The sequence below is a fragment of the Oncorhynchus keta genome, chromosome 12, assembly GCF_023373465.1.
Source record: "Oncorhynchus keta strain PuntledgeMale-10-30-2019 chromosome 12, Oket_V2, whole genome shotgun sequence".
Classification (NCBI taxonomy): domain Eukaryota; kingdom Metazoa; phylum Chordata; class Actinopteri; order Salmoniformes; family Salmonidae; genus Oncorhynchus; species Oncorhynchus keta.
Window position 1 is genome coordinate 25,988,942 of NC_068432.1, and position 18,511 is coordinate 26,007,452.

At 44.6% G+C, this 18,511-nt stretch overlaps 1 protein-coding gene across 2 annotated transcripts in view; it reads left to right on the forward strand.

The window, feature by feature from the left end:
• The window catches only part of LOC118391174 (UV radiation resistance-associated gene protein-like), a 153,889-nt gene that overhangs the window by 50,673 nt on the left and 84,705 nt on the right, over nt 1-18,511 (forward strand). For both annotated transcript variants that reach the window (XM_052457896.1, XM_035782280.2), the window contains exon 8: nt 13,384-13,510. In XM_052457896.1, coding sequence (XP_052313856.1) covers nt 13,384-13,510 — 127 coding nt within the window. The remainder of the gene's footprint in view (nt 1-13,383; nt 13,511-18,511) is intronic.

Below are 18,511 nucleotides of genomic sequence, written 5' to 3' on the forward strand. Positions count from 1 at the left end.
ATTGATTTTAAGAAAGGCGTTGATGTTTATGGTTAGGTACACATTGGCGCAACGACAGTGCATTTTTCACGAATGCGCTTGTTAAATCACCCGTTTGGCGAAGTAGGCTGTGATTCGATGATAAATTAACAGGCACCGCATCGATTATATGCAATGCAGGACAAGCTAGATAAACTAGTAATATCATCAACCATGTGTAGTTAACTAGTGATTATGTTAAGATTGATTGTTTTTTTTATAAGATAAGTTTAATGCTAGCTAGCACCTTACCTTGGCTCCTTGCTGCACTCACATAACAGGTAGTCAGCCTGCCACGCAGTCTCCTCGTGGAGTGCAATGTAATAGGACATGATCGGTGTCCACAAATGCTGATTATCGATTGTTATGGAAACTTGAAATCGGCCCCAATTAATTAGCCATTCCGATTTAATCGGTCAACCTCTACTTGCAACAGCTGCATAGTGCGGTACCCAACCTATGGAATTAAAGTTTCAGCGAGTTTCTCCCTTCTAAACTCACCCATGGTAATTGTTCTCCATACAGTCAAAAACAAGTTTAATTTAAGAAGACCATGAATGCGGCTTTTATTGCTCAAAAACGGACACATGCTCAAACCCACACACTTTATTATAGCCTTAAACAGCTGCAAATGATCAAGATATCAAAGTGTCACCAACAAATGTAAACAATAGGCGTTCTTAGCAAATGCACTATATGGGGTTAATTTTTCAAATGCAAATAAAGCTTTTCGGTAGCGCTCGAAGCTTGCCATTCGAGAGCAGCATTTCTTCTTCAACTCAAAGAAATGAGCCCAATCACTCCTCCATGACAACAAAATCATAAACAACAGAGTAGACTAATTCGTTCTTAGTTTTGGGCTGATGCTAGGTAAAACAATTTGGCTAATCTATATTTCCCAAGTCCTAATCTTGAAGATCAGGTATTTTTAAATGAATTGGAATAGCTGGAAAGATGTAAAGATAATCATATTATTACCTGTAGTAGAAAGCAATGGGTTATAGCAGGCCAACATAACCAACCCTTCTGTAGCTCAGTTGGTAGAGCATGGCGCTTGTAACGCCAGGGTAGTGGGTTCGATCCCCGGGACCACCCATATGTAGAATGTATGCACACATGACTGTAAGTCGCTTTGGATAAAAGCGTCTGCTAAATGGCATATATTATTATTATATTATAAAGTAAAATGCAACTTTCAAACTCTAACATTGATTTGTCCTCCAATGGATGTTGTTCAATTGGTAATATTCATTTTTGTCTTCTTCTAATGCCTCTTAAGCAGGTTGTCATTGGTGATATTGTTAAAATTAATGAAAACAAAAATTAGCTTTTTTGGTCTTAATTGAAGGTTAGGCATTAGGGGTTAGCAGTGTGGTTAACATTAGGGTTAATGTTAGGTTTACATTTAAAACCAGATTTTACGACTTTGTGGCTGTAATTACTGAGTTTGGGTAATCCAAAAGTTAAGCTACTGATTTACAATTTTGGACAGGTGACTAGAAACTGTAACAGATCCATTTAGAAAGTAACCTACCCAACCCTGACTCTGGACTTCAAAACCAGTGCCACTGCATTTCTTTATTGTTCCCCTCTAATCAGGGACTGATTTAGACGGGTGCAATTAATAATCAGGTACAACAGAAAACCAGCAGGCTCTGGAGTTGAATACCCCTGCATGTCGCATTGGGACATTTTAACAAAAAAAGTGTCACTTTATTTCCACCCTCAAGTCAAATCAAAACCAATAAAAAGAAAGCATATTTAAAAATGTTGGAATTGGCTTCCAAACAGCTGTGAAAACGGGAGTGGTAATCCTAGGTTTTAAATGTTGTGTTTATTGTAAACGTACACTTCAAAAGCTCCTGTTAAAAAAGCCCTGGGGCTCTGACACCTTCATGTTTTGGGGCTCAAGGTATAGGCTACACTGTCAAGTTAAAAGCTGATTTTTGCACACAAGATTTATCCGCCCTCCCCCCTTCCTCCACAGCTTTCTCTACAGTGTGTGTGTTCCGACTCTCTACATTTTGTTTTGTTACAGCCAGAATTTAAAATTAAATTGGGATTGTTGTCACTGGCCTACACATAATACCCTATAATGTCAGTGGAGTTATGTTTTTGAAAAATGTAACTAATTCATTAAAAATTAAAGCTGAAATGTCTTGAGTCAATAAGTAGTCAACCACTTTTGTTATGGCAAGCCTAAATAAGTTCAGGAGTAAAAATGTTCTTAACAAGTCACATAATAAGTTGTGTGTGCATGTGCAATAATAAACTACAAAGACCAGGGAGGTTTTCCAATGCCTCGCAAAGAAGGGTGCCTATTTGTAGATATGTAACAATAAATATAAAAGAATATCCCTTTGAGCAATGTGGAATTATTAATTACACTTTGGATGGTGTATCAATAAACTCAGTCACGACAAAGACGACAAACTCCATTACCTTAGAGGAAGGAAACTGCTCAGGGATTTCACAATGAGGCCAATGGTGTCTTTAACAATTACAGAGTTCAATGGCTGCGATAGGAGAAAACTGAAGATGGCTCAACAACATTGTAGTTACTCCACGATACTAAGCCACTTGACAGTGAAAAGGAAGCCTGTACAGAATTTAAAAAATATTACAAAACATGCATCCTGTTAGCAACAAGGCACTAAAGTAGTACTGCAAAGAAATGAACAGGATGTCCTGAATACAAAGTGTTATCTTTGGGGCAAATCTAATGCAACACATTACTGAGTACCACTCTCCATATTTTAAAGCATAGTGGTGGCTGCATCATGTTATGGGTAAGCTTGTAATTGTAAACATTTTCAGGGGTATTTCATGTTAAACAAATGATAAACAATTTGACAGAGCTTGAGTAATTTTGAACAGAATAATGGGGAAATATTGTACAATCGCTGCCAAATGTGATTCTAACATGTATTGACTCAGGGGTGGGAATACTTATGTAAATTAGATATTTCTGTTTTTCATTTTCAATTAATGTGCAAACATTTCAAAGAATATGGGGTATTGTGTCATTATGGGGTATTGTGTGTAGAAGGGTGAGAGAGAAAATATATGGCTGTAACACAACAAAATGGAATAAGTCAAGGGTTATGAAGTGTGTGTGTGTGTGTGTGTGTGTGTGTGTGTGTGTGTGTGTGTGTGTGTGTGTGTGTGTGTGTGTGTGTGTGTGTGTGTGTGTGTGTGTGTGTGTGTGTGTGTGTGTGTGTGTGTGTGTGTGTGTGTGTGTGTGTGGCTGTCATCACGGTCAGAGGACACAGCTCCAACAGTTTCTTGTTGTTGTTCACCTACATACCTCAGTTAGTTGTCCCCTTCTCTCTCACCCTGTTGTTGTCTGAGTGCTGTGTTCTTTACCACTGAACTAAACTGACTACTTACTAGCACCTCAGTCAATCAGATGATGAAGACACACACACTACAGCACAATGTTCCCATTGAAAATGCCTTTTGGCTGATACTTCCCCTCAATGAAACATTCCAAAGCCTTTTAGAGTTCACCTCAGCTAATAAATCATGTTCTATCTCCTTTTGATCAGTCACCGCTGCTCTCTCTGTGTACTGTAGCTGAGACCGATCCTTTTAAAATGATCCCACTGAGTTATTGGTTTCGAAAGAGGGGAGCATTGTGTGTGTCTTACTCTGAGTCTCCCCTCTCATTTTATGAGTGCTCTCCCTGTTAGTATCTCTCTCTCCCTCTGTCTGCCCACCCCACCTCACGTCTGTGTGGGATCAAAGGGTGTGGAATGGAGCCCACCAACACGGCCCGGCGTGGCCCTTTCACCCTCTCACCCACACTCTGCCATTGATCTCCAGGGTTACGGCCAGGTTATGCCTCTGTCGTTGTTGACTCAGCTGACCAACTGGCTGTTTGATGTCCGGGGACCTTCAGACAAGCAATACACAGCGCTTTGGCTGTAAGGTGCACACACACACACACATGCACACGCGCACAGACACACACACGCATGCATGCACGCAAACACACACACCCGCGCAAGCACTACATACATCACACACACCGGCCTCAGCCTACCTGTCAACTCTGGCATTTGGCAAAAGGCTAGAGGAGGGCTGTAGTTAGTGGTGGTTAACACGCGAGCTGCAGCATTCCTGCACTACATATGGGCTCTGACACTCCGGGAGATGGGGGCTCTATCTAGCCTGTCTGAGTGACTGACACCCTCTGTTTTCCTAAAAAAAAAGCCTCAGAAGACCTTGATAAGAGGCATATCAGCATTTACTGATCCTGGCTGCGATCGCCATCTGTGTGTGTCCGTCCGTGTGCGTGCCTGCATTTGTGCCTGCGTGCGTGTACGTGTCTGTCTGTGTGTGTGTTGATACCACACACAGCTGCAGGCAACTGGCAAAATAAATGCTCTCTCTAAATAACAAGGTTAAAATTCCTGCTGGGTTAGAAGATAGAGCAATGCAGGACTGACTGGGATGATCATATCAAGCAGCCAGACTGGGAGAGGAGGGAGATGCTCAGTCAGCTTACTCTCTCTCTGGTTTTCATTAGCCTCCTTGGCGGTGGATTATGATACTGATCAGAGGAATCCAAATGGGTTTGAGTTGGAGGACAAGCTCTCTCTCTCCATCCATCCCTCTTTCTCCTCTAATCTTTCCAACTTTGTGCCCTGCGAAAGAGCAAGCGCTGTTCTTCATTTGGGGGGTAGTACATCCAGGGCTGGAGGGGGCCTCCCAACAGGCCTTAAGTGAACCCCAGATAGAGTGAGATGTTCGGGGATGGTGTTGGGGCCTGATGGGGAGGCACCCTGTGGTGGCTGGAGATATTGACTTGCATATACTAATGGCTCTATCCAGGTATACCCAGGTGACGGGGCATGTGGTGAGCTAGATGTCATCTGGTGTTGATGCTAGCTCTCTGTGTGTGTGACCCTGCACCACCTTCTCCCCACCCCTAAAGGGTGCAATGCTGATGCTATACTATTTCTTACATGGTAGCACATTTATCTTGTCACCCCCACACTCTTTTGAGAACCTCCAGTCCTCACGTCTCTCATGATCATTTCTCATATGCACCTTCCTCCTCCTCTCCAAGCGAGACCATTTGGAAGCCATCTGGACACACACACACACACACACACACACACACACACACCTAAACACACAGCCCAGCTTCTCTCCTACTGCTCTGACAGTCTGAAGTGTTTGATATGGTGATAAACTGTGACTTCAGGCTGTGTGGTGAATACCACAGCAGGATTCAGTCTCTCTGTCCACTCCGATGTAATCAGAATCTAATGTTTCACTGGCGCAGCCCCCTCCGTCACCCCTGTGCCCCGCAGTCCCATGATCAATCTACAGCCAGCTGTCTGCCAGCCAGGGAAGATAAGTATTTGGTTCAGTTCAGCACTCATGGTCTCATCGTCATCTGCCTGGCCTGGCCTGGCCTTGGATAGTTAGGACTGCAATATAATGGCTAACTCTATGCCCCCCCCCCCCCACCAACTCCATTGGCTTGTCTGCAGCTGATAAATTAGTGAATAGGTGATGTTGTGGTGCTCTCTCATCTTCTCCTCGTGCAGTACGTGTTTGCCAAAACATGGATAACCTTTGTTTAACCAGCTAATTAGCTGTTATTAGCAAAAATGTGTTTTGAGTTCCCTTTTTCAGATAATAGGCTATGTTAGTGTTTACACTTCCTCTTCCAATTACAATGTAGGAGGTGAAAATAATGAAAACTATCTACCAAATCTAATCATTTAAAATGTTGATTACAACAATACTGAATGTAGTATTGTACAAATCTGTCATCCTGCCCCTGAACAAGGCAGTTAACCCACTGTTCCTAGGCCGTTATTGAAAATAAGAATTTGTTCTTAACTGATTTGCCTAGTTAAATAAAGGAAAAATAAAAAATATATAATGGGGGTCCGTGGGTCTCCGGTTTGCCTGGGTGGAGGTCCATGGGCAAAAAAAAGGTTGAAGACCCCTGGTCTGAGGAAAAAAGGCAGAAGTGAGGAAGGTCCAGTCAAGACAAGGCAGCGAAAGGCCCGACCTCGCCTCTCCTGGATGTAGTGAGCCCCGCTCCAGGTCTTAGAGGGTTCAGCCACAATGTCAGTCCCAGAATGAACCAGTCACAAAGCCCACCCACTTCTATCAGATAACACTTTGCTACATAACACACTGGCCCTTTACGCCAGTTAGTGCGGTGTTCTCTCTCTCGCTTGGCAGTGACCTCAAACCCATTCACGTCCTTGAACTATATTTAGTACAATATCAAAATGCACCATAGGACAAATTCCATATGGTGTAATTGTATGACATTGGTCAACATAGTAGGTTAGTCCAAGTGTCTACACAGGTCACATTGAAGATTTTAAGATTGACACTGGAAGTATGATAGGTAATGACAATCTAAATTGGGATTTTGAGGAAATGTATACATTTATTTTTTAACTGTGATCGACCGCCTTGGTTCTGTCTTATGTAGCAACATTTGAAAGTGTTTTTTTTTTTTTACATTGGATTAAGAGCTACAAAATGGTATATAATACACTGCATTTGAGGAACAACGGGAAAGTAATTCTACTTTGAAAGTTGATAAACTTGTAAACTCCCTTTTGAGAAAATGTTTTGGTACCTACTGGAGAGCTCTTCTTTGTCTACACCCATTCAGCATCGTTCACACCCTCTTAAGCTTTTTGTCCTCTTTAAGAGTTTATCTGAGCGTTCTGTCTAAACAACAACAGTCAAGCGCCCAAGCTAACTGGTTAACGTTGGCAAGCTTGCTAGCTACTTCCAGACACAAATGAGAGAACCGCTCACTGACCATTTTCTCACCCTAGCAGAGCTGGTTAGGCTGTTTTTATGTTATCCCGAGTGTTGGTGACTGCAACTGTGTTACTGGCAACAATTTAAGTTTTTTTTTGCAACGTTTACTGACACCGGCCATATTCAGCGGGTGTTGAGCATTAATTTGTCAGTTACATTGCGCTCTGGCACACTCAGACGAGAGTGCTCTGAAATCGGAGTAGAGCAAATTTACCAGCTACTTCTATCAATAGTTGTCGCAGTGACATTCTGTTGAAAAGGATACTTTTCATAGTGGTCTTTTGTTAAGACACGTAGCTAGCTAGGTAAACAATGAACCATAATCCCAACTCATGACATTACTACCCTGCATGAATATGCAGGTAGTTAACCAACCAGGTTCAATGTTAGCTAGCTAAAATTAGGATATAACTAGCAAAGCAATGGCTCTGAGATAAAAAATAATAAGATCATACACGTAATGTTAGCTAGCTAGCTAACAGTACACTTTAACTTTGAAATTAAAATGACTTTCTGTCAAAATTAGAAAAGTGTCATATCTGAAAATGTAGCGAGCTAGACTATCTTACCTGAATACATCACAGATGGACGCTTCTTCCTGTCACAGATGCCATGGTTGTCCTTAGTTTGAAGATGTAATCCGGAGTGAAGTGTTTTCTCCATCTCCTTAGCTATCATGCTGTAATTCCACTGATTTCAGAACTCGGTCTTCCAGAAAGTGCAGAGCAACACTTACACAGTTCTACTACACGATACATAAAAAAGCTGCGTTAGACAGGATTACCTACACTTACTGACCAGCTCAAAGAGACAGGAGTGTGCTATATGGCAGACCAATCCGTACTCATCTCTCGGCATGTCCAGCCCACTCATTACCTCAGCCAATCATGGCTAGTGGGAAGGTTGCTGACTTTTTCTGTGGCTAAACCAACTAGGCTCATAATTTAACAATTGTATTCATATTTACAGATGTCATACAGGTATGTTATTAAGGTACATGACAGTTCACATGTTCCATTTCTGCCAAAAAACGCATTTAGCTAACAAAAAAGGTTTAAGTTCAAATTGCTCTCCTGTGAAGTAGTAACCTGCGACATTCACCTAGTTTCCTGAGTATTTTGAAATGCATTTCAGAAATAAATAGTTTAAAAGCATATCGTATTGTTATATGACCTGTTTCTCTATCGTACTATATTTAGTCTTTGGACACATTACATGAATCAAGTCATGTGAATACTTGTTTAAATTATATATACAAATAAATCTACACTTTCTCACCCCTAGACTACATGCAGTATAAGCAAATGCAAGTCAATGGAGACTGGAGAGTGAGTAATTTCAGAGTTTTCCCTCTTTCTCATATCTTAAACATGTTCAGATCTTAATAATTGTTGGTATATACACTACCATTCAAAAGTTTGGGGTTACTTAGAAATGTCCTTGTTTTTGAAAGGAAAGGGAAAAGTTTTTGTCCATTTAAAACAACATCAAATTGATCAGAAATACAGTGTAGACATTATTAATGTTTTGAATGACTATTGTAGCTGGAAACGGAAGATAAAAAAAGAAGGAAAATATACATGGGCGTACAGAGGCCCATTATCAGCAACCAGCACTCCTGTGTTCCAATGGCACGTTGTGTTAGCCTTTAAAATTATAACTTGGATTAGCGAGTTGATAATTGGAAAACCTTTTGCAATTATGTTGGCACAGCTGAAAACTGTTGTCCTGATTAAAGAAGCAATAAAACAGGCCTTCTTTAGAATAGTTGAGTATCTGTAGTATCAGCATTTGTAGGTTAGATTACAGGCTCAAAATGGCCAGAAACAAAGACCTTTCTTCTGAAACTCGTCAGTCTATTCTTGTTCTGAGAAATTAAGGCTATTCCATGCGAGAAATTGCCAAGAAACTGAAGATCTCGTACAACACTGTGTACTACTCCCTTCACAGAACAGGGCAAACTGTCTCTATCCAGAATAGAAAGAGGAGTGGGAGGCCCCGGTGCACAACTGAGCAAGAGGGCAAGTACATTACTGGCAGCTTCATTAAATAGTACCCTCAAAACAACAGTCTCAACGTCAACAGTGAAGAGGCGATTCCAAGATGCTGGCCTTCTAGACAGTGTTGCAAAGAAAAAGCCATATCAGACTGGCCCAAAAAAATACAAGTTTAAGATGGGGAAAAAGAACACAGACATTGGACAGAGGAACTCTGGCTAGAATTGTGCAAAGAAGTCATTTACACGGCACTTCACCCCAGAATGGGGTCCTGAGTGCTCTGGAGAAGGTTTTCATCAAGCATCTCTCTGTACTTAGCTCCGTTCATCTTTCCCTCGATCCTGAGGCTCCCTGTCACTGAAATTCATCCCCACAGCATGATGCTGCCACCACAATGCTTCACCATAGGGATGGTGCCAGGTTTCCCCCAGACGTGACGCTTGGCATTCAGGCCAAAGAGTTCAATCTTGGTTTCATCAGATCAGAGAATCTTGTTTCTCATGGTCTGAGAGTCCTTTAGGTGCCTTTTGGCAACTCCAAGCGGGTGGTCATGTTCCATTTACTTAGGAGTGGCTTCCGTCTGGCCACTCTACCATAACGGCCTGATTGGTGGAGTGCTGCAGAGATGGTTGTCCTTCTGGAAGGTTCTCCCATCTCCACAGAGGAACTCTGGAGCTCTGTCAGATCGACCATTGAGTTATTGGTCATCTCCCTGACCAAGGCCCTTCTCCCCCGATTGCTCAGTTTAGCCTGGCGGCCAGCTCTAGGAAGAGTCTTAGTGGTTCTTGGGACCTTCAATGCTGCAGAAATGTTTTGGTACCCATGTCCAGTCAATTGAATTTGCCATAGGTGGACCCCAATCAAATTGTGAAAACATCTCAACGATGATCAATGGAAACAGGATGCACCTGAGCTCAATTTCAAGTCTCATAGCAGAGGTTCTGAATACTTATGTAAATCTGGTGTTTTTATTTTTAATAGATTTGCAAAAATGTATATTAAAATGTTGGTCCAGGCAAGAAATATACCAAAAATTAAGATCTGAACATGTTTAAGATGAGAGAGAATTTTGTAAAATTACTCTCTCCCCAGTCTCTATTGACTTGCATTGGATTTGCTTATACTGCATATTCTCTAGTGGTGTGTGTGTGTGGATTTATTTAGATATTGTTGATACAGTGCCTTGCGAAAGTATTCGGCCCCCTTGAACTTTGCGACCTTTTGCCACATTTCAGGCTTCAAACATAAAGATATAAAACTGTATTTTTTTGTGAAGAATCAACAACAAGTGGGACACAATCATGAAGTGGAATGACATTTATTGGATATTTCAAACTTTTTTAACAAATCAAAAACTGAAAAATTGGGCGTGCAAAATTATTCAGCCCCTTTACTTTCAGTGCAGCAAACTCTCTCCAGAAGTTCAGTGAGGATCTCTGAATGATCCAATGTTGACCTAAATGACTAATGATGATAAATACAATCCACCTGTGTGTAAACAAGTCTCCGTATAAATGCACCTGCACTGTGATAGTCTCAGAGGTCCGTTCTTCATGATGCTCTCTGCGCTTTTAACGGACCTCTGAGACTATCACAGTGCAGGTGCATTTATACGGAGACTTGTTTACACTTGTTGTTGATTCTTCACAAAAAAATACAGTTTTATATCTTTATGTTTGAAGCCTGAAATGTGGCAAAAGGTCGCAAAGTTCAAGGGGGCCGAATACTTTGGCAAGGCACTGTATATACACTACCGGTCAAAAGTTTTTAGAACACCTACTCATTCAAGGGTTGTTCTTTATTTGTACTATTTTCTACATTGTAGAATAATAGTGAAGACATCAAAACTCTGAAATAACACATGGGATTATGTAGTATATTTTATATTTGAGATTCTTCAAATAGCCACCCTTTGCCCTGATGACAGCTTTGCACACTCTTGGCATTCTCTCAACCAGCTTCACCCCGAATGCTTTTCCAACAGTCTTGAAGGAGTTCCCATATATGCTCAGCACTTGTTGGCTGCTTTTCCTTCACTCCACGGTCCAACTCATCCCAAACCATCTCAATTGGGTTGAGGTCGGGTGATTGTGGAGGCCAGGTCATCTGATGCAGCACTCCATCACTCTCTTTCTTGGTCAAATAGCCCTTACACAGCCTGGAGGTGTGTTGGGTCATTGTCCTGTTGAAAAACAAATGATAGTCCCACTAAGCGCAAGCCAGGTGGGATGGCGTATTGCTGCAGAATGCTGTGGTAGCCATAATGTTTTTTTTTTTAAAAACACTGATAATGTCACCAGCAAAGCACCCCCACACCATCACACCTCCTTCATGCTTCATTGTGGGAACCACACATGCTTAGATCATCCATTCACCAGCTCTGTGTCTGACAAAGACACTGCGTTTGGAACCAAAAATCGCTAATTTGGACTAATCAGACCAAAGGACAGATTTCCACAGGTCTATTGTCCATTGCTTGTGTTTCTTGGCCCAAGCAAGTCTGTTCTTTTTATTGGTGTCCTTTAGTAGTGGTTTCTTTGAGGCAGTTTGACCATGAAGGCCTGATTAACTCAGTCTTCTCTGAGCAGTTGATGTGTCTGTTACTAGAACTCTGTGAAGCATTTATTTGGGCTGCAATCTGAGGTGCAGTTAACTGTAAGTAACTGCAGTAGAAGTAACTCTGGGTCTTCCTTTCCTGTGGCGGTCCTCATGACAGCCAGTTTCATCAAAACGCTTGATGGTTTTTGCGACTGAACTTTCTAACTTCTTGATATTTCCTGTATTGACTGACCTTCATGTCTTAAAGTAATGATGGACTGTTGTTTCTCTTTGCTCATTTGAGCTGTTCTTGCCATAATATAGACTTTGTCTTTTACCAAATAGGACTATCTTCTGTATACCACCCCTACCTTGTCACAACACAACTGATTGGCTCAAATGCATTCAGAAGGAAATAAATTCCACAAATGAACTTTTAACAAGGCACACCTGTTAATTGAAATGCATTCCAGGTGACTACCTCATGAATCTGGTTAAGAGAATGCCAAGAGCGTGCAAAGCAAAGGGAGGCCACTTTGAAGAATCTCAAATATAATCATAGTTTTGACACACACGCACACGCACACACACACACACACACACAAGCACACAAACACAAGCACACAAACACACATACACAATACATGACCAGAAGTATGTGGACACCTGCTGGTTGAACATCTCATTACAAAATCATGGGTTTTCAACATGGAGTTGGCTCCCCCCACTCTTCTGGGAAGGCTTTCCACTGGATGTTGGAACAATGCAGCGAGGACTTCCATTCAGCCACGAGGATTAGTGAGGTCGGGCACTGATGTTGGGCGATTAGGTCTGGCTTGCAGTCGGCGTTCTGATTCATCCCAACGGTGTTCGATTGTGTTGAGGTCAGGGCACTGTGCAGGCCAGTCAAGTTCCTCCACACCGATCTCGACAAACTATTTCTGTATGGACCTCGCTTTGCCCACAGGGGCATTGTCTTGCTGAAACAAGAAAGGGCCTTCCGCAAACTGGTTGTAAGCACAGAATCACTCAAATGTAATTCTTTGCTGGTGCATTAAGATGTCCCTTCACTGGAACTAAGGGCCCATCCCAAACCATGAAAAACAGCCCCAGACCATTATTCCTCCTCCACCAAACCTTACAGTTGTCACAATGCATTGCGGCAGATAGCGTTCTCCTGGCATCCGCCAAACCCCGATTCACTCGTCGGACTGCAAGATGGTGAAGCGTGATCATCACCCCAGAGAACACGTTGCCAAGTTCAATGGCGGCGAGCCACGTTGAAACTCACTGAGCTCTTTAGTAAGACCATTCTACCGCCAATGTTTGTCTATAGAGATGTCTATGTGCTCGATTTTATACACCGGCCGGCAACGGGTGTGGCTGAAATAGCCAAATCCACTCATTTTGAAGGGGTGTCCACGTACGTTTGTGTTTTGACCACAAATGATTAAGATCTGATCATTTGAACATGTATTCACATGAATTGACATTCATAAAATATGTCCAAAGACTAAATATAGTACAGTGTCAAAAACTTGTATTTTAGACAAACACTTTGGCCAATTGAAGAATCATTTTCCAGATTTGTCCATCAGTAAGCTCAGAGAACAAGTGTACCAAAGGAAATTATATATTTCCATTGTGGACATGAAGGGGTTAACTCGCGTTTGCCCTTTATATGAGGATCTCCAATTTCTCTCGTGAGTGATTTTGGAGGGGTTCCTTTGAAAGACCTTGTTTGAGGCCCCACTTGTCTTCATCCATCCAGTATTGACAGTGTATAATGGGTTATGAGAGGCGTATTGAATGAGTTTGTTATGGGATTGGCCCTAGATTGTGTGGCTTGTTCTGAGAGACCTAATGGGGATATGGTGTTGAGCTGGAATAATGAAAAGCACTTGCTGTGGTGAAACATATATATACTCTTTCTATTTCTTTCTTTCTCACTCGCTCTCGGTTTATTCTTCATCTTCTCCTCTCCACCCCTCTCTCTCCTTTCTTCGCTCTCTCTCTGCAGAAGAAGGAGCGGGAGTGTATGCAGATGCGTCTCGGGATGCTACGAGGTGAGCTGGCGAGACAGAGGAAGGTTCTGGGCCGGGAGACAGACCTGCGGCAGAAGGAGAGAGCACAGCTTCAGAAGAAAGGTAAGGGGTATTTGGAGTTGGACACAATTGACTGGCATTTCCAAGCCACGAGATATTACAATTTCAAATTGCATATAGTGTGGGGACTGGCGTCCATATGGGATTGTACTCCTGTTATGTACCTTACACTGGGGTTGCCCTAAACGGCACCCTAGTATTCTGTGTAGTGCACTACCTCTGATAGATCCTACGAGACTGGTATGCTGAAGGTCAGCCAACTGCTGTTGTTGGACTACTTATTTTACGGCATGTTCCACTCCAGACCATTACAGTAGAGTACAGTACAGCACCTCACACACAGGAAACCTCTTTCACTGTTGACCGGTTGGAGTCTCTGAGTCACTCCACTACAGTGACAGTTTTCCCCCTGGCCGTGCGACACTCTCAGACAGAGGCTTTTCTGTGCCGGCCAGACAAGTTGTTCTACCAGGGCCGGTAATGTAACCCGTTAGCGTTTTATGGCGTCGTTGAGTCAATTATATGGGTTCAATAACAGAAGAACTGCCGGCTGTATCATGTCTGGGATGGGTGGGTTTGTTTTACTAGCATGTTTACTGCTCCATATCCGTTATGTCCGCAGGGAAATAAAAACCCTAGCAGAGTTCATATTCAACACCACCACCCTGATGGACACAGACGGGTTCACACATGCACACGCACAGACGGGTTCACACATGCACACGCACAGACGGGTTCACACATGTACACGCACAGACGGGTTCACACATGCACACGCACAGACGGGTTCACACATGCACACGCACAGACGGGTTCACACATGCACACGCACAGACGGGTTGCACACGCACAGACATGCACACGCACAGACGGGTTCACACATGCACACGCACAGACGGGTTCATGCACACGCACAGACGGGCACATGACGCACAGACGGGTTCACACATGCACACGCACAGACGGGTTCACACATGCACACGCACAGACGGGTTCACACATGCACACGCACAGACGGGTTCACACATGCACACGCACAGACGGGTTCACACATGCACACGCACAGACGGGTTCACACATGCACACGCACAGACGGGTTCACACATGCACACGCACAGACGGGTTCACACATGCACACGCACAGACGGGTTCACACATGCACACGCACAGACGGGTTCACACATGCACACGCACAGACGGGTTCACACATGCACACGCACAGACGGGTTCACACATACAGACGGGTTCACACATGCACACGCACAGACGGGTTCACACATGCACACGCACAGACGGGTTCATACACGCACACGCACAGACGGGTTCACACACGCACACGCACAGACCGGTTCACACACGCACACGCACAGACCGGTTCACACATGCACACGCACAGACCGGTTCACACATGCACACGCACAGAACAATACATATATACTTGTATGGCATTGATATTAATGGCTTGGCTCTTTTCCTGTAGATATATTGGATGATCCAGGTGGCTTAGATAATTAAGTGAATCACATCTTGTAAGTATGTACGCAGCTGTCCTATACGTAGTAAATGCATTCATACATTTTGTGACTGTGAGGTGTGTTATCAACCTTTCATAAAAAATGGCACCTGCTAGTCATAGGAGGAATATGAGCAATTAGGGAAGGCACGTCGAATGAGCTTCAATTTTTTGGGGGACTTGGGGCCAGATCATGTTGTCCCTCCACTCCTTGTGTCTGAGTGACTTTCAAAGCTTTCACTTCTGACAGACCCATCCGTGTCCCTCTCTCTGTCTCCCTCCTTCTTCCTCTCCTGTTTTCTCTGACCAGTCTGTTATTGTATTTGTTTAACAGCAGGGTGGGCAGTGTTGTTTAACAGCAGGGTGTGTTCAAAGAGGACTGGGGGGACGAAGTCTCTGATGGATCCAGGTTCTGTGTTTGGCCAAAGGGCAGGAAGCCATGGTGGTTTGGTTCTCCCTAAAATGGCTTGTGTTATTGATTTGACTGGTTGTCTGGACCGCAGCCCAGCATCCCTGCATCCCTGCACACACTGTGTTCATAACCTCCAGGCTCTCTCACTCACACACACACACACACACATACACACACACACACACACACAACTACCTGGAGGGGTCAGGGTATGGGTTGTGTTTGTGTCCCCATCCTGACAAATGGCCCTTAATCCTCTGTCACCACTCAGACCACTGCTGGATTAAGAATGTCTTTTTATTTTTTATTTGACCTTTATTTAACCAGGCAAGTCAGCTAAGAACAAATTCTTATTTTCATAGGTGGCCTCGGAACAGTGCTGCCTTGTTTAGGGGCAGAACGACAGATTTGTTCCTTGTCAGCTCGGGGATTCGATCTTGCAACCTTTCGGTTACTAGTCCAACGCTCTAATCACTAGGCTACGCTGCCGCTCCTTTTGTGCTAAGAGGACACGTGTTTATTTAAACACAGAAGGAAAAGTACTTGGCAGTGGACAAGATTAGGTTAGATATGTATGGTTTCCATAGTAAGAGTCCTGGTCAACTGACTCACCTCAGTGAACAAGGAGGACCAGGGTCTCTGATCTGTCCCACGTCCCATGCTGCCCACGTCCCATGCTGCCCACGTCCCATGCTGCCCACGTCCCATGCTGCCCACGTCCCATGCTGCCCACGTCCCATGCTGCCCACGTCCCATGCTGCCCTCGTCCCACGTCCCATGCTGCCCACGTCCCATGCTGCCCTCGTCCCATGCTGCCCACGTCCCATGCTGCCCACGTCCCATGCTGCCCACGTCCCATGCTGCCCACGTCCCATGCTGCCCTCGTCCCATGCTGCCCACGTCCCATGCTGTCCCATGCTGCCCTCGTCCCATGCTGCCCTCGTCCCATGCTGCCCACGTCCCATGCTGCCCTCGTCCCATGCTGCCCTCGTCCCATGCTGCCCACGTCCCATGCTGCCCACGTCCCATGCTGCCCTCGTCCCATGCTGCCCTCGTCCCATCGTCCCATGCTGCCCTCGTCCCATGCTGCCCTCGTCCCATGCTGCCCTCGTCCCATGCTGCCCTCGTCCCATGCTGCCCTCGTCCCATGCTGCCCACGTCCCATGCTGCCCCCTCATGCTGCCCACATCCCATGCTGCCCACATCCCATGCTGCCCACATCCCATGCTGCCCCCCCATGCTGCCCACTAGGCTAGACAGTATGTGAATGCAGTCTTTAGAATCATATCACATTTGCTCTGTCTGTTTCCGGTCCTCATTCCTTTCTGTGAAATTGCGTTTTTTCAGACGATCCCCTTTACTGTCAAAACAAATGGGGGTCAAATCCCATTTATACAGTACCTACAGGGGTGTTTGTGAGGGTGCAGGCATGTGAGGAATGCTAGGAAGCTGGCAGACGCCAGCCGGCTCTCACTGGGTGGGTGTTTGTGTGTTTGTGGGTGGGTGTTTGTGTGTGGGGGTGTGTGTGTGTGCTACACTTAGCCACTCCTGACAGTGTGTGAACTTCCAGCTGATAGGGCAGTCTCAGGGCCAGGGATCATCTTGATGACAGGTTAACGAATGGCTGTCCAATGGCCGCTCATTTGCTATGATGGTGGGCTGCATCCCTGGCCCTGTTGGCCCTGTGTTGGTTGTGTGTGTATGCATGTTTGTGTGTGTGCATATTCATGTGAATGCCTGTGTTTGTGTAAGAGGCTTGAGGAGAGCTGGGATTCTTTACCGAGACAAAGCCCAGAGAAGACGGAGCATTATTTTAACCTTAACCTCCACAGCCTTCTGCTTAATGTTCAGTCATGGCATCAACACTACTCTTCCTCTGGTTCCTTTTTTCTTGTCACAATTTCCTCTCACCTAATATTCCCCTCTACCACCTTGAGCAGACGTTATAAATTAGGGCAGTAAAAAGTCTTTATCGTGGTTATTTACAGTTATTTTCACTCCCTGCCTTCCCACCGAGGCGACTGAAGGCCAATAAACAGTGGCAGAGTTCGTAACCCAGAGTTAAGAGTCAAGGTTTTTTAAAGTGGCGAGAGATGTGGGGGTGTCTATCACATCAACACACTGGACTTAGCTCAGCACTCTGGTCCCCACACTAAACCTAGCACCATTACACCCACAGTCAACAGCTCCCTCAGCTGCACAGTGGCCATGTTCAGTGAGTGAGGGTGACTATCTTACTAATGAGTGATAGAGTGGTATAACTGGACCTGGGCCTAGAGGAGATATAGAGGAGATATAATAGGACCAACCAGAGAGACCTTTCTCACTGTGATTCATTGCATTTCTCTTTCTCCCTCTACCCTCTCTCAATAGTTTTTCCTCTCTTCAACTGCAGTACTCCTCTCTCTCTCTCTCCTCTCTCTCTCTCTCTCTCTCTCTCTCTCTCTCTCTCTCTCTCTCTCTCTCTCTCTCGCTCTCTCGCTCTCTCGCTCTCTCGCTCTCTCGCTCTCTCTCTCTCTCTCGCTCTCTCTCTCTCGCTCTCTCGCTCTCTCTCTCTCTCGCTCTCTCTCTCGCTCTCTTACCCTCCTCCTCCCCCCACATCTTATTAAAGGGGAGACATCCTGTGATGTTTCATGGCTTTCTGTCTCGTACCAACACGGGTCACAGCTCAGTCACTTCCTCCATCGTTACACAGTAACACAACCTGTCCTTGTTTCATGCTTTTATCCCCTTGTATCTTCAGCTTTCCTTTGCTCTCCCTCCCTCCCTCCCTCCCTCCCTCCCTCCCTCCCTCCCACTTTCTCTCTTTACTCTCTCTCCCTCTCCTCACACACACACATGTTCCTCTCACTCTCTCTATTTCACTTTCCTTTATACTGAGATGGAAAGAGGTAGCTCCTTATATTAGGACGTGTGGGAGTTTTTCCGCTTGTGACATGGTGGATATTATTAGTTTGTCTCTGAGGAGAGAACACAACAACATTGGAGAGGGCGGTGAAAGAATAACATCTCTAAAGCTGTGTGACGTAGCTAAACATGGCACCATAGCCTTCTACACACACACACACACACACACACACACACACACACACACACACACACACACACACACACACAC